Raw genomic sequence first — 17,276 nt, 5'->3', positions numbered from 1 at the left:
GAAAAATATATTATTCTAAAAATACTGATGTTGAACATTATTTAGACTTAGTAAAATTCATGTTAATAAAACATATGAATAAATAATAATAATAATAATAATAATAATAATAATAATAATAATAATAATAACCTTAATAAAAATAGCTTATTTCTTTAGCAGCTCTATATCTTTTTTTAAAATAAATATGTAGACAATAGTTTCCAAATACTCAAATTCTTAAACACATCTATTTGGAAAAATATCTCTCATTGCAACTGAATGTACTTCCAATTATAAATAAGATTAAGGTGAACACCATTTCTATATGTGAGAAATAGGTAGACTTTTGCATTCATTATGATCAGCTGCCTGCAGTCAACACAAATGACATAAAAAGGAATGCATTGCAATCCAAACTGTGCCAGCTCTTCCTGAGAGTATTGGGTTGGTAGTAGCACCTCCAACAGCACAACCCTATACATGTCTACTTAGAAGTAACTCCAATTAAATCCAATGAGGCTTACCCCCAAGGAAGCATGTATAGCATTGCAGTCTTAGTATGTAAACACTATGTTCAGCTATAAATAGGAAATAACAATTAAGATATCAAGCGGCTACAGACATGATGTAGCCGCTTTAGCTACAATTCCTCTGAAACTTGCATGATTCTACTTCTGTTTTGCTTTCTTGGTTATGGCTGTGTGGTTTGTCATTCCTTCGAGAATCACCCCTGAAAAGTAAAATGAAACATTGTGGGGAAAAGGTAGCACATTTATATTCCCATCACACTGATAACTGGGACAAAGATTTCCTCCATACTCATATTATCTTTCTGACCAACTTCTCACTTTTACTGGATTTCATTCTGATCCTTTGGCGTGAAGGTGGTGGCAGAGAGAGGTGTAGACCTGGTGAGGATATAGTGCTATGGCTCTTGTAAATGTAGCTGAGAGATCAGGCATGTGCACAGGCATGTGCAAGCTCTTGGTTTTAGAGACAGGCTGCCTCAGATTGCCAGAGGCGGGGGGGGCGGGGCACCAGGACTCAGATTGTGCCTGTTGTCTTGTGTGCTCCCTGGGGCATTTGGTGGGCCACTGTGAGATACAGGCAGCTGGACTAGATGGGCCTTTGGCCTGATCCAGCAGGGCTCTTCTTATGTTCTTATGGAGCTGGAGTAATTCCAACACCTCTTTTCAGTCACCCTCACTGAAATAAGTGGTATATTTGATCCTACCTGCAAGGCTCAGACCAACTGCTCCAAGCAGCATTTTCGTTATAACGATCCCTAGATCGAATACGGAACCTTTCATCTCTGGTCTGTTGAATGTAGCAGCTTAGGGTGCTCCCATTTCTAAGCAGTATAGTTTCATCAATGTCACAAACCTGAGAACAAAAGCACAAGCCACTTTGATGAGCTGCAAAAACAGGGTCACAAATTGTGTGGGGAAGTCTACAAACATACATTTTGTAAAAATATAGGATTTGTTAGGAATGTTTACTGTATATGAAGCTGGCTTATGCCATGTCTTAGATGCATGACTATTGGTGCATCTAACCCAGTATTGTTTGTCATTGATTGGCAACAAGCCTCCAAAGTTTCACTGCTCAGTCCTGAGCTGCATGGCGTCCTAGGGTGCAGCGGCGCTGAATTGGCTTTTGCTGCATCCTATGGACATCAGGAAGCTGCGGGCAGTTTCTAGTGCGTCCTTGGGGGAAGGAGACTTTTTCCCCTTCCCTCAAGTAAGGGAAGAGAGCCCACAATGGGCTACTCGACTCTGCGCTGGCTATTTAGCCAACACAGAGTAAAGTAGTCCTGTGTCAGGTCACAAGGCCCAATGTGGGGCTTTGGATCTGCCCCTTCCTGCCCCGTCCTCCCCCCAACTCAGAAGGTCCCCCCCCAGGTGTCCTCTGCTAATCTGCCACATGGCAACTATCTCATTTGGCCTCAGGGATAGGGCCAGCCCTGACCACATGCATCAAAGTAATTGCAAAGGAAGAGCTAAAATATCCACTTACAGAACATCTTTTCTTTCCTGAGTTGGCGTATCGAACACTTTCAATCTGATACATCAGTCCAAAATAAGTTTCTGGTGTACTCCAGGTCTTAGGGTGTGTCCATGTCAGTTTTACCCTCTGGTCATGTTTGGCAATCTGGCACTCAGAAGCATCCGGTTTTACTGAATGAGAAAATGATATCATACTGATTTTTAGTCACACCCACTGAATTGGTTGTTTTACATGTTACCAGTACCACGATCATTCATTATGTTAAAGAACTCCAAGTGCTCAAGTAAAAATATGTATTAGCTATTTGCCAGTCTGCCACAGAAGCAGCAATGGGGGGTCTACCCATTAAGTCTCAGAAGAGCCTCTGAAAGTGCTGCACAGATAGCAAATCCAGGTCTTGTCCATGAAACTCTGATGATACTTAAAATTGAGCATAAATAGAGGCATTTGTTTCCAGTGACTAAGATAGGATTAAAGCCTACTTGAACATGGACTTACTTCTGAATAAAATAAATAACACCATTGTCAAACACCTCAAACCATATATATAGTTTTTATCTGTATTTAGTATTTATTTTGTAAACCACCCAGAATTACCTTTTTTGAGGGGGGGGGGAGGCAGGATAGAAACTGAATAAATAAATTTCCGATCTCCATGTATTTTGAGATTTTAATTTAGGAAGTGAGAATTCTTTACCTACAAGGCCTTACATCAAAGCACTCAACTATGGGTCAAAGAAGAACCCACACTGCCCCCTAGTGCCAAAATAGAAAATAACCACCTGCTGTAGACAAAATATATTTTTTTTCATTGACATGGTTTTGATTTATTGCGCAGCTAAAGGGAAGGCACTTTCTGTCTTACTCACTGATATCTTTGATGAAGAAAGAGTGAATGTAGTCTTCATATTCATTTACCAGTTGATGAACAACTCCTACAATAATTGTAATGGGCTTGTATTCCTCGGCAGATGGGCAGGAATTTTCTTTTCTACAGGAAACAGTGTATATTTCTGAATTTTCTCCATCGGAGTTCCTTGTGGGTTCATCACAAATTATTTTTCCTGAAGTATGGTCATCATTCCTAAATTAAAAGAGAGAAAGAATTGCTCAGTGACTTTCCTACCCAATTTAGGTAGCACTTGCCAGTCAGATCTTGATCGAGCAAACCCAGAAACCTGGGAGTGCTTGGCCTGGAACTTTTAAAGCACTGTGCAAGCAACCTATCATGGAATATGTGCAATGATGTACAGTGAACCCTCAATTTAATGGACCTCAATTTAACAGACTAACAGCCCAATCTTATGCATGTCTACTCAGAAGTAAGTCCCAATAGTGTCAATGGGGCTTGCTCCCAGGAAAGTGTGGATAGGATTGGGCTGGAACAGCCCAATCCTTCGCCTTTCTACTCAGAAGTAAATCCCATTATAGTCAATGGGGCTTACTCTCAGGTAAGTGTGGATAGGCTGTAATCCTATCTTACTTTCCAGAGAGTAAGTCCCGTTGAAGACCATGGGACTTACTTCTGAGTAGAGAAGCACAGGATTGTGATCTGAATAGTAATGCATGCTGACGGCTTCTTTAAAAGCTAGTTATATATGATTTGTACATGAATGTGTGCATTGTCATAAATACATTTGGATTTAATCACTACCCCTTCCTCCAATTAGTCCATTAACTCAAGGGTTTACTGAAGTGATAAGTCTTGAAATGCAGGACCTGCGATGACACTCCTATTGCCACAATGACTAGGCCTAAACAACAACAAAAAACAAATCATACATTTCTTTCTTAGAATGTGTTCCTCTCCTGCCTCATATTTCTACTTTGACTCTTCATTTAAAGATGTAGTATAGTATTTCCTATCACAATCTGCTGGACTAGGTTCCAAAAATGTAAAAAAAATTGAAAGATGGGCTAAAAAAACACTGCAAACAAATATAAAAGGTATTTTACACTGCAATCCTATGCATGTTTACTCAGAAGTAAGGTCTACTTACTTGCACTAGCATCATTCAATGCAGTACATAAACAAGCTCCCATTACTTCCTGGGAGGGCATGATCATCTTCTTCCCTTTTTCTATCCATTTGCAACCTTTGCTCACCTCTCTAAAATCCACCTATACCTGGGGGTAGGGCAGACTGGTATTTATGTCCTTTGGCAAATTTCTTAGTTTGCCTCCTGCTAAGGCTAATGCTTCTTCTTGGCTCAGAAGTTCCAAAAGCAGCACCGGAAGGCTCCTACAGTAGAAAACCCAGGACTGACCTCCATGTCACCCTCCCCCCCACCCAGTTGCCTGCACACATGAAGGAAAAGTTACACTGCATCCTTGCCTAGGAAAAACATGCCGTCTTTCCCACGCATCTTTCTATATCTACCATTCCTAAGCAGCACAAGAATGTGTGCACACAGGACATGTGAGCCAATTCTAAAGCTCAAACAGTGTTTTCCAAACACTGGTAGACGATGCCTGCATTTGGCAACCTAATTGCAGTTAGAGCCGAAGGAGACTTGAACATCACTAAAACCACAGAGAATTATTCTCCACTTCACGACCTTTTGGCTCTACCGCTTTCATTTCCCCCCCCCCAATATCCCAATTTCTGCCAACTGAAGGTAGCACCTGGCAAAATGGCCTTTTTAACCCACAAAAACTATCTCATAGTTATACAGCCAACTCTGCTGCAGAAAATACTCTTCCTTGTTAAGCGCATTGGGCTTGCAGCTTTTCAAGCATTTCCTATTGGCCAATTCATTCCACCATTTCTTAGACAACTCAGAGAGCTGGGTCTGACCCAGGAGCACATGGGGGGGGGGATTACATGGCCACCCCCAGGGCCTAGGAGAGGGGGGGGTAAAGGGGGTAATTTGTACCCGGGCCCAGAGTTAGAAAGGGGCCCAGGAGTCAAAGGAGGGGGCCCAGAAATTTCCTGGGATCTGACATTTTCCAATCTCATCCAGACTCCGTCCACACAGGATGCTGGGGGCATTACTGTGGGCGCATGGCAGCAACTGCTACCCAAGCCATACACACCAGGCTCAGGAATGCGTACATTCCTTAACAGTGTCACATCTGGGAGGAAACTGACCTGCTACAGTCACTCTTTGGCTTGTGGATTTGCTTCCCAGGAAGGCGTGTATAAGAGCTCAGGGACACAGCTGAGCAGAACTCAGTTTTGGTATACACAGAATACTTTCTATTCTAGCGTGAGCCTAAATACGATGATGCTAATTTTCTGCAATTATTTTCTCTATTTGAAAGATTTTAGAGAGCCTTAGGAGTGTATTTGGTTTTCGGTATTACTGTATCTAGCTGCCAACACTGGGCAGGCAGGTAGACCTGAAGAATTGGGAAGACTGGGAAGATTGATAGACCTGGGCTCCAAAGGCTATTCTGTCTGTTGCCACTTTCCCCCTGCCTGTTTTGTTCCCATTCTGCCCACCCCCACTCTGTTTCACCCCCCTCCCTCTTTAGGAAGGGGTCCAACTTTGTACCCCCTGATAAAATTCCTCTCAGAGGCCCTGGCCACCCCAAACTGTTGCACCAGTGGTTAAAGGTACCCTCTGGGATTGGGAGTGAAGTCAGACACCAGGGGAACACCCACTGGGCAGGATGTCAGCAGCAAGACTGTGCCTGGTGGGGAGCCCAGGTCTATCAATCTAGAAAAGGTGGTTCCAGAGGGCAGAAAGCCCAATCCTATGCACATCTTCTCAGAAGTAAGCACCATTATAGGCAATGGGGCTTGCTCCCAAGGAAGTGTGAATAGGATTGCAGCCGGAGTCAGAATGGGAGCCCAGGTCTACTCTGCAGTTAAATCTGGGCTCCAAGTTCAGCCAGGAGTTCAAGTCCACCCACTTGGAAGAGGCAGCTCACAGGGCAGAGTCAAACCTTGGCCACAGAGGCCAAAATTCAACCGGGAGCCCAGGACTACCTGCCTGGTTGCTCCAGAGTTAAGGTCGTGCTCGTGACCCCCTCGGAACACAAACACTGGATCCGCCCCTGTGAAAACACTTGCGCGCTTGCGCTGCAGCAGTGGCCAACACCCCCGTCTAGAGCTGGTCACGCTGCCCACCTCGCCTCTGAGATGGGCCATTTCCACCTCCCAGCGAGCCCGGGGCGCGCCCCAGCCTGCCGCTACCTTCCGCGGGAAGGCGAAACGACGGCGGGCGGAGGCGCGAGTAGTAGCGATGAGGGCCTGCGTTCGCCTTGCAGTGAGGGGCATGGCTCGCCCGTCGGGGACCCGCTCTGTGTAAGCAGCAGCGGAGCAGAGAAGGGCAGCAGCAGCGGCAGCCCATCTCCCGGAGGATGGGCAAAATAGTAGCGCCCCGCCCCTTGGGAGCTGGGCAGCGCATCCCTGTGTAGGGCTCCTGCGAACTCATCCCCATGCGACTGACTCGCAGTAAGTGCAGTCAAGGATTGGGAGCGTTTGCTGTCTTGACTTGGTTGAATCTTGTGGAGTGTTCGTCAGCCCAGCCTCTTCCTTCTCCAGGGAACAAAATCAGCTTCCTCGTTGAAACTCGGAGTATCCTGATCGTCATCAAAGGTTACAACAGAGTTTCCTTTCCTTCACTCTCCTCCTTCTCCCCCCACCCCCGCCCCGCATTTGGAAAACACTCAGTTCTGCACTCACAGATTTTCCTGCTACTGTTTCAGTTTGGTTTTTTCTTTTAGCTGCTAACCTTTCAAAGTCAACTGAAGAACATCTCTCCAAGTTAAATAGCTCCCCAGATGGCAATTTTAACAGCACAACTTCCTAGACTGCTTGTATTGGCTCTTTGGGTCCCCCCATAGAACACCCCCCCCCCATCAACACCAGTTCTTTTTGTAAACAGCCCATGAATGAAACCAGGCTGACCCCTGGGCTGAATGCAATGGATAAGCCCAGAAGCAAACACCTTAGCTTTAAATCAGTGATTTTCAGTGATCTTTTTTGCCTCACAGTACAATGACAAGGTACTAAAATTGTCAAGGCACACCATGCCTTTTTGACAATTGACAAGGCACACCATGCCTTTGGGAGGGGCTCACATTCCCCAATGGCCCTACTAATAAATGACCCTCCCATAGCACACCGGCAGATCATTTGTGGCACAGTGGTTGAAAATGGCTGCTTTAAAAGCTGCGTGTGCAAGGGAGAGGCACAAAATTGGGGGGCAGTGGGGATGGACAAAAGGAGAAAAGACTTTCAAGAGGGATGGTCCTGTTGGTCTGTAGTAGCAAAAACAACCAAGTGGCTTGTGGCACAAAATAAAAGTGCAATCCTGTTCCTCTGGCTTAGAAGCAAATTCTGCTATTTTCAATGTGGTTTACTCTTGGATAGGGAGAGCACATCTTTTAGCAGCACATATACAAGAACAATGATTATGAAGAGTTACCAGGGAGGAGCTCTGTTGTCTACAGCTGTTCAGTGAATCTGTTCTTCTTTATGCACTTACATAAATGTCACCTCATTTATGTGCTATTTATTGTGCTATTTTCTACATGACATTGCTTTTAATGATATAGGGGGAAAAAAGCATCTCACTCAGTTTTGACTGTAAAACTCAGATCTGGATCGTAGCTAGCCGGCTTCCATGAGCATGTGAAGTTCCCAGAGTAACTGTTTGCTGTACATTTTATGTAGCTCTGTAGTTCTGGAATAAAACAAAGAATGTACAAAAGAGTTGTCCCGTTACAGTTGACTGAAACAGTCATAAAGAGGCTATGGCGTGGCAGAAGGCAAATCCGACATAGTTGCTTGAGTGTCCATAGGCAACATTCTATAACAGGGGTGAACAAACTTCCAACTTTAGTGATCCTGGTCCTTTAACAATTGTGTAGGAGAGAGAATTTCAACAGGTGCAGCCTATCTGTGAGATGACAAGCTGCACCTGCTGAAATTCCCTCTTCTATACAATTGTTAAAGGACCAGGATGGTGGTGGTGGGAGTGGATCCAGCAGCAATAGCATTTGCTGGATCCTGTGCCCCCCCCATTGAGGAGGTCCAGCCCCTTTCCTCTTTTTGGATATATACCATTAAGTCTGGTGGCATATGTCCTCCAGGGCTTACCAGGAAGTAAGTATAAATGCCTAGTTCTCAGTTGTCATTGGGTTGTCCCCGTCTCTCCCCCCCCAGCTGCAAATGGCTTTTTGGTGCAGCTGTATTGGTGAGGAAGAAGAGAATAGGGTTTGTTGCTTTGTTTAATAATATATATGCAGTCATATTCTTGATGCAACATTACTTCCATTGCAATGCTGGTGAGCATTCTGCACCTAGCAACGAAAACATATTTCTCACTGCTTACCTTCAAATCTTGTGAGCATTAGCTGCTCTGTCTCCCCTGTTGAGATTTTCTTCCCAAGAAGCACAGTATGGCGACTTAAAAGCTCAGCTCCATTCCAACAGGTGAAAATTCCTGCATCTGGGGGCCCCTGAATTGTTATTTCCAACTGTGGGCCAGTTCTGGTCCATTCTGGCTTTCTTTCTTTCTTCCAATGAAAAGCTGCACTTGTCCTCACAGTTTCACTGCAGTTGAGGCTTATTTTCAGAGGTGTATTTGAAGTATACCTTAATTTGTGGGCTGGACAAAAAGATTTTAAAAATTTTTAATGAAGTGTTCTGACCAAACTGACTGTTTGACCTTTTTGGCAGTAGTGTGCTCTTTAGAATGCTAATGAAGTTACTGCATTTCTAAGAATGTAAGAAGAGCCCCACTGGATCAGGCCAAAGGCCCATCTAGTCCAGCTTCCTGTATCTCACAGTGGCCCACCAAATGCCCCAGGGAGCACACAAGACAACAGGCACAATCTGTGTCCTGGTGCCCTCCCTTGCATCTGGCAATCAGAGGCGATTTCTATATTTAAAAACTTGAAAACAATGGATGGACAGTTGCAGTTGTACTGCCTCCTAGCTGATAGGTGATGTTTCTGTGCTGCTGTAGCCTGACTTTGCAGGGAGCGCATTGCCGCATCAATTTATCAAGTTAGGGACCAATCCTATCCAACTTCCTAGTGCCAACGCAGCCCTGCCAATGGGGCATGTGCTGCATCTTGCAGTGGGGGTTCAGTCATGGAGACCTCCTCAAGATAGGGGAGTGTTTGTTCCCTTATCTTAGTGCTGCATTGTGACTGCATCAGCACTGAAAAGTTGGATAGGATTGGGCTCTCAGTTCCCAGTTGATAACTAAGGGCCTAATTGTATCCAATTTTCCAGCACCGGAGCAGCTGCAATGCAGCCCCAAGGTAAGGGAACAAATGTTCCCATACCTTGAGGAAGCCTCTGTGACTGCCCCACCATCACAGGATGCAGCGCATGTCCCATTGGCATGGCTGCACTGGCACTGGAAAATGGGATAGGATTGGACCCTTTAGTGGTTCTCACTCCACCCTCTGACTACCGTCTAGTAGCATACCCATTCAGTTCACATATCTTTGTTTTATGGTAACTTAGCAGTAAAGTGCTTAACTACAGCTGTGTTCGTTCCATGAAAGTAAAGTCCTGCTGTACACCACAGTTGTATTCTTATTTTTTTCTTCCATCACCTACCTTGTCTGTCACATCCCTGGGAAAAAGCAGCCTAGGTACCCTGATGTGGTGCAAACAGCACTACTAGCTTTCAACCCCAAATTTCTTCATTTGTTAGGCTTGTCATTGCAAGATGAGATGGCCACAGCTCCTTCTGTTTTCCCCAATTTGTGGTGGGAAAAGGCAATCCAAGTGCCTTTGCGGTACATAGCACAAGGGTGTGCATACTGCAAGGATATCCAGGATACTGGGGGCCAGAACAAGAGGTGGTAGGAAGATGCAACTGCCATGATAGATACCCCAGAAAGAAGAAAAAAATCAGAGGAAACCACATTCAAGAGCATAGAGAGGAGGCCTCAAAGGTGCACAGTGGGTGGTTTATTGGCCCAGTGAGTTTTTATTGACAGTTCCTTGAGGGAAACTAACTTAGGGCCCAATCCTATCCAACTTTCTCATGCTGATGCAGCCAAAAGGTAAGGGAACAAACATGTCCTTATCTTGAGGAGGCCTCCATGACTGCCCCCTCACCTTAGAAAGCTGTATATGCTCCATTGGCATTGCTGTACCAGCACTGGAAAGTTTGATAGGATTGGGTCCTTTGCTCTTTTTAAGGATACCCAAAAATATTTTCCATCTCATCTCATGGTCCTTGTAGGTGTACAGCACCAGAGAAGCAGCATTGATGCAGTATCCTCATATGCTGCTTTTTGGATACTTCTGGGATCTATTAACATTTTTCTGATATGGTTTTTATCCATATATGTGGCCTTGATTATGATTTATTGTAGAAAGGTAGATATAAATAAATAAATAAATCTACTAAAAGATTTGTGCAATAATTTTAAATATTTCAAGCAATGTTTGACTGAGGTTCATGTGCAAATGAATATGAATTAGGGTGCACTTCCTGCAATAAATCTTCCATTTAATACCATATGAACAGAACCTGTGAGCCTATATGGACCATTCTACTACACCTTGAGAGGTAATATGTGGTAAGAGAGTCCTACCACATGATTGGATGACGCAGGGAAGAACTACATGTTACTCTAGTACAGGGGTGTCCAAAGTTGTTGGCAGGAGGGCCACATCGTCTCTCTGACACTGTGTAGTTTGACTTAAAACAAAGCAGTTTAATTCACTGTGTGCTGCATGCTAAGCTAATCACTACTATTTTATGGGGAGTAAATGAGATCATTAATGGGTGATATTTTGTGTCAGAACAATACACACTTGATCTCTTGTTCAGGTATCTTTATTTTTTGTGTGTGAAATAAGTCTCTTTGGTGTCTGCCTGGAATCTCACTGTGTTCTGTTTGTTTTTGTTCCCCTTTCTCTTATTCTCTGATTTAATCACACTGGAACTTCTGAAATAAGAGGGCTGTGGAGTTGGATATTTTCTGATGTTGGCCCTTTTGTAATGTGTACAAAAACTTTTAGTGTTCTCACATTGACTCAAGGAAGAATCAGTACTACTCAAATACGCAAGGCAGCTTAAAGTGAGTACTTCAAGTGGAGCTAAACTTTCCTTGCCTTTTTCTTCAAAAAGTAATTGTGTGACTATAGCTCCATGCCTATATCCAGAAAGACTGATGGGCATGCCAATTGCATGTATACATGGGATGCGCAACACTGTCTTGACAAGTCTTATGGTACACAATAATACAAGAGTCATAGTGTACAGCTCTGGAGAGCCCTCAACCATTGGTCTTTTGGAAAACCTCAGGCAGTTGCTTCCAGAATGGTAGAAGTGAGACGCTCTCATGGATGTTCAGAACACTGTACAGCACCTTACTCCTGGCCATAGATCTTAAATATTCTTTAAAGAGTCCATTTATAATTATGCTTATACTTATTCTTAAATATTTAGGATATTGATAAATAGAGATGACTTACTGTAGTGCTTTTCTCTATGTTTTGCTTCTGAAAGAATACTGATGGCCAACACAGAAATGAAGATTTGCAATAGGTGTGCCATCTGTAAATGAAATGAACGTGAAAGGTGCTTCAGATAAAGAATTAATGAGTTGCCAATTTTATGATTACATCTGCACATGATTCCACTTAAGCAGCCTAGACATTGGTAAATGACAGCTTCTGAACATTGATTTCTTCCCCCTTAACTGATCTGATGAATTCTCCTGCTATCAACACACTCCTTTTTGGCATCAAATGGGCAGAATGCATTTCTTAAATGTTAACACTCAAGGAAAACACTCTAGGATAGTACCATCATTTTATCTTTACTCACAAATGTCAGTAAAAGTACTTGCAGACATATACTAGATGTGCCTTTAGGTTAAAAGTAAGTTAAAAATTGAATGACCAGATGATTTGCATAGATACTCTAAATAATATGTTTAATATTTACTTTAAAGAAGATCTCATAAAAGCTCTTACAGTTCTCTCCTCATGTAGGGAGTCTGCTGTAGTTAATGTATAGATTTAGGGTGTCCATCAGTAAGTACTGTAATTTAAAGATTGATTTCTATGTGGGTTTAATTTAATTGGTGGGTAACCAGATTGCTTTAGTTTTTGAAGGTGGCATCCAGAAATGTCATCAAATCCCATGACAGATATACCATATAAAGATCAAAGTTATATGACTGAATACAGGTAAGATAAAACATTCAATACTGTCTGCAAGCACCAGTCTGTGAGGAAGAAATGGAGCTAACACAAAACAGTGCCTCCATCTCTCAGTCATTTGAACTGTCTCCTAAAGATCTGGTAATCCACAAAAGGCCACTAAGAGCTTAAGGAGTACAGTTGGAGTCATACTCCTCATGCTCAAGTTTCTCAACCAGAATATCTGTCAGCAACACCAAAGCAGTTACCATTCCAAACCAGTGGTTAAGGATCCCAGAAACTGGTTTCCTGCATGAGTTTGGAGCAGCACTACCTCTGAACAATTACCTGCTTAATTACCTTGCACCAAATTTCTCAAATCTGATAACTGATACAATATATCTACTTTTTTTTTTTGCCAAATTACCATTTGATCTACAGTTTGATCAACCAATGGCTATCCTACTGTTCCTCCTTGCTCTTCCCCTCTTGTACCAGTGCAGGCCACTAAGGCTGCAAGCTTATCCACACTTACCTGGAAGTAAGTTCCATTGACTATAATGTGACTTACTTCTGAGTAGACATGAATAGGATTGGACTGTAAGCCCCTGGGAAGCTCCAAGCATAACTGCATCTGGAGCATCATATGTTGAAGCAACTGTACGTGTTCCTCTGAGCAAGGCTACTGCTAGGATTCAAGAGAGTGGTTACAAAAAACGGTCAGGTGGTACAAAGCTGGAGTGCTCAGTACTGGGGAAATGGGAAACACTAGGTTTGTGGCATCTGACTGGAAAATATTGCAATGTAAATATATAGATCAATCACAAACATGGCTAGGGAAAGGTGCGTGGTTGCTCCCAGGTATATTTGGAACGTGAGTGGGTATAGTTGCCTATATTAGTGGTGAAAGGCAGAAGCATCACTACACACAACTACATTGAGGATTACACACCTGAATAGCAAGTACATATCATAGCTATTTTTCAAGACTACTCCATAACTGGGGAACACTTTTTTCCTAGGGATTCTCCAAGGCTGAGGATCTTTCAATGGTTAATTAAATTATCCTGGCTTTTTATAGTTACACTTGTCAAGTATTAAGGCTATTTTTTTATTGTATTGTTCATTTTACTTGGATACTTCATGTTTGTTGTACATTCTTGCCTGACCTGATAGTTTGGAAGAAATTATAATGAATACAAAATGTATACAAAATAGAACATGTTCTGATTTAACTGGTGTGTAGCCAGGCTGCTTTAGATTTTCAAAGTGGTACCCAGAACTGACATCAAGCCTAAAAAAAAAATAGCAATCTGCTCTGTAATCTGAAATCATCTTAGCTTTGTTTCATTAATACTGTAACTTTATATCTGTCACTGTAGAGCAGTGATTTTCAACCTTTTTTTATCTCATGGCACACTGACAAGGCACTACCAAGGTCAAGGCACACCACCAGGTTTTTGACAATTGACAAGGCATACTATGCTGTCAGTGGGGGTTCACATCTCCCATTGGCCCTATTAATAAATGACCTTCCCCCAAATTCCTGTGGCACACCTGTGGACCACTCATGGCACACCAGTGTGCCACGGCACAGTGGTTGAAAATGGCTGCTGTAGAGCCTTAGAATAGAAGAAAAGAAATGACATTCTTACCTTGTCACTGCTCCTAGCTGTTGCTACTGAGTGTGTGGCCTCTGTGAATCTGATTGCTGCTAAGCTTACCTTGCCTTTTATATGCTTAAATTTTGAAACCAAAGAGATACTTAACTTAACCACAGTGCCACAGAATTACAACACATGGAGTAAGTTCCTTATTTTTAAGCAATAAAATTTAAATACAGAAGAAACCGCTGAGTAAAAATTGAAGAGTGCCAAGTAATCTCAGAAGAGGAAATTGGATTATTTGATTGACTTTTATACTATGCAACAGGAATTTCCTTTCCTACTACATTCCTTTGTAGGCTATACAGAAACATACAAAAGAAATGCTAGTGTTACTTCACTGGGAATCAACATATGATATAAAAAACTAGAAAGGGAAAACACTATTACTAAGCCGTAGGTAATAAGGATTTTTTTTGCTGCTGTTCAGCAAAGGGAAATAAAATTCCAAAGTAGGTAATGTAATTGCATAAGCTGTATGGTATCCAGGATAATGTGGAAACAGATTTAAGGTGTGCACGTTAATTCATTTCTGAAGAGGCAAGGGCATAATTGTCCCCTTCATGCTGCTGTGGTCCCACTTGGATTGGGCACTGATGACTTGGCCTATAGAAGCTGGTGTGGTGTAGTGATTAAAAGTATGAGGAGCATAAACAGGGATGGGTGCCACCTTATTGCACAGTGAACAGCTGGCAGGGTTGTTGGATTTAATGGAGGACATTGGCAGTCTGTCAATACCTTAGTGGCTAAGTAACTTTTTAAAATAAAAAATGTATTTGAAGAGCTTGTGAAAAGATGTCGACAAGTGATGTGTAAATCACCAATATGCCATAGGCATCGGGCTCCACCTGCAGATGGAGAGGACATTTCCCTAACCGCATTCTACAAAGCAGTATGCTACACAACTGGGGTCAGCACTGGGAAGAATATATTCCCTGCAACAAAAGGTTTCTGCTTTTGGTACTGTCCACATCGATGTGAAACTCTTGAAAACTGCTGCTGCTCATCAAAAATGATACTGAGCCACCTGGATCAAGAAAGAAAGCAGCTGCCTATATTCATTGGAATTTATATGGTATTCATTTTTTCAGAGTGCCTGGCATACATGATTCTTCCTCCTTTTCCCCTTCCTTCCTCTCTGGTTTTTTCTCTCTCTCTCTCTCCCCCCCCCCCCAGCTCTCATGCACTCACTCTCCCCCTCAGCCTGCAATTCTATGCACATTTCAAGGAGGCTTACTCGTAGATAACATAATGGGACTTACTTCCAAGTAAACATGAACAGGATTGCACTGTCAGGCATTTTACAGACAAATGGATGGCACTTCCTGTCTTCTCTTGTTCCCCTCCTCACTTTCTTTCCTTTTTTCTTCTCTCTGACTTCACCTGTCCTTGTCTCTGTCACTAGTTTGTTCCCTGTTCTAATTTCTCACTTTCGTCCTCTCTCTTTCTGGTTTTTTCCCTTCTCTTTCTCTCTGACACCCCCCCCCCATTTTCTTTCTTCCCCTCTCTGGTTTTTCAACCCCTTCTCTCTACCTGCCCTCCCCAGGCCTTTTCCCTTAACCCCCCCCCCCATTGCTGTCATGCACTATCTCCTTTAGGTAACCAACTTTGGAGCAGACAAAGTGACTTTCTCTTCTTTCCTCCCCTTGAGAGCTGGCTCATTCTTCGTTCCTTAAGACAATACCTGCAACTACTGCTCTTTCACCTGGCTCCTTCTGCTTTTGGTGCACCATGCTTGTAGGCATGAGAAAGAAGTAGGAGGCTAGGGAGAGCAGTAGAGTCTAGACCAGTGGGCTTCATTGCTCCACCAATCTGGTTCTTACTGCTCTCCCTGCTTTCCTTCTATCCAGGGACCAGTTTCTGCCTTTGCTAAAGGTAAGGCGGCAGGACAGATCAAGGAATTGCAGGCATGGAGGGGAAACTGGAGTGGTTCCCATACTAACTCCATGAACCTGGAAATCTTCATGATGGACACTGGTGCCCTGGTATGGTCGGAAGACTGACTCCTGAGAGTCAGTTTTACCCCCTTAGGGAAAGAATGAATGAAACAATATATTCTTGAATGGTCATTGCTGATAGGGGGGAAATGCTTTGCTCGGTTCTCCCAACCCTACTTAAAGGCTACATAAGCATTTATTAGGCCTAATCTGATTTATAGGTACTTCTCTAATATTTTTGGCAGTGGCAAAAACTGCTCTCCCTTTCAGCAATTTTTTTAGATAATGGTAGAGAGAGGGAAAGGGGTCTGTCTAAAGAGAGAGCATGAAGCACTATCGTGCATCATCTACATATAGCTTTAGTTTTGAGATGTATAACCTGATGTCATTGTTGGATTGATAGACCTTTGATAACAGAAGCCCACTTTAGACACGTAAGCCTAAGATTCCAAAATGTACATTTTGGAAGTCCACCACCAAAAAAGATGCTTAAGCAAAGCAGTTACTCAACATTATTTGTTAGATCTTTCCTAGATCATGAGATGGATGGAAGCAATTGACCCAGGTGGTGGATTGGTAAAGGAATCGGCTCTCTCAGTCTGCCTATACCACACGTCCCTGGATTTGAAAAGGAGGAGATGGAAGAGGAAATGTGGAGGAGAGGAGAATGAGGAGCCTTGAGGATTTTACTTCCTCTTCTTCTTTGTCCCCTATCTTTTCAAATTGTGGGAAAGAGAAGGGAGGAATGGCAGTGGCAGCTAGTGCACTGCCAGATAAAGGGCTGGCATTTGATGTGGGCCTGCAGGTGCCTGAGGTCTTGGCCCAGCCCGGCAATTAGCGAAAAACAATTTTCTAGGTTGGTAATAATAATGCATAATATTTATAGAGCACTTTTCCTAATTACTCGAATCACATATACATCATTTATATTTACCATAACTACATAACGTATGATAGAATAATTATCCCTGCTAACTGGTTAAGAGGCGCTTTTTCAAGTGGGTGCTCCTCTTTTATTTAGCAGGGGGAGAGTAACTGGCCCACCTTACCCCAGCAGTGTCTTTTCTAGTGGCTGTCTGCTGGTGTTCTTTTGCATCTTTTTAGACTGTGAGCCCTTTTGGGACAGGGAGCCATTAGGTATTTGACTTTCTCTGTAAACCGCTTTGTGAACTTTTTGTTGAAAAGTGGTATATAAATACTGTTGTTGTTGTTGTTGTTGTTATCCCTGTACTGTCAGATTTGGAGTGAAAGGGGTTTGTCTAAGGCTGAGGCATGGAGAACCTGGCTCATCATATTCTTACAGCCCAGTCCTATTGGGCTTTGGTGCTGGTGGAACAAATGTTCTGCCAGCACTCTTGTGGCAGTGTAAAAAGCACTCTGACAGCCTGTGGAGGTGTGCGCGGGCAGGAATGCTGGCAACTTTCTGCATGTGCCTGCATCTCCCACTGGACCCCACCAAGGCAGGTGTTGAGGGGGTGGATGGAACAGGGACAGGTAGGGTGGAATGGAGAGATGACAGGGAGAGAGAAACAAGAGATGCAAGCAGGAGAGGTTTGGCAATGGCAGCAGCAGCTGAATCCTATCCCCCTTCCAGGACAATGTAGTGTGAGT

General features: G+C 43.2%; 1 protein-coding gene across 1 annotated transcript; it reads right to left on the bottom strand.

Annotated features, from left to right (window-relative positions):
* Positions 1 to 618: 618 nt before the first annotated feature.
* On the bottom strand, positions 619 to 11,474 carry IL12B (interleukin 12B). The gene is made up of 7 exons (XM_066612912.1): positions 11,393 to 11,474; positions 8,277 to 8,552; positions 5,928 to 6,237; positions 2,859 to 3,073; positions 1,999 to 2,159; positions 1,217 to 1,365; positions 619 to 712 (listed from the first exon to the last, which is right to left on the bottom strand). The coding sequence occupies exons 1-7, from the start codon at positions 11,472 to 11,474 to the stop codon at positions 619 to 621; spliced, it is 1,287 nt and encodes a 428-aa protein (XP_066469009.1).
* Between the last annotated feature and the right edge of the window lie 5,802 nt (positions 11,475 to 17,276).

The sequence above is a fragment of the Tiliqua scincoides genome, chromosome 2 (genome assembly GCF_035046505.1).
Source record: "Tiliqua scincoides isolate rTilSci1 chromosome 2, rTilSci1.hap2, whole genome shotgun sequence".
In the NCBI taxonomy this organism is placed as follows: Eukaryota; Metazoa; Chordata; class Lepidosauria; order Squamata; family Scincidae; genus Tiliqua; species Tiliqua scincoides.
The sequence above is the reverse complement of the archived record's forward strand: the minus strand, read 5'-3'. Positions and strand labels throughout refer to the sequence as shown.

Excerpts from the sequence above, each read along its gene's own strand:
- IL12B (XM_066612912.1), bottom strand. The coding sequence starts at position 11,474 with ATGGCACACCTATTGCAAATCTTCATTTCTGTGTTGGCCATCAGTATT. Across the intron at positions 8,553-11,392 it reads ACATAGAGAAAAGCACTACA|CCCACAAATTAAGGTATACT; the intron begins GTAAGTCATCTC and ends CTTTTTGTCCAG. Across the intron at positions 3,074-5,927 it reads CTTAACTCTGGAGCAACCAG|GAATGATGACCATACTTCAG; the intron begins GCAGGTAGTCCT and ends CTTTTAATTTAG.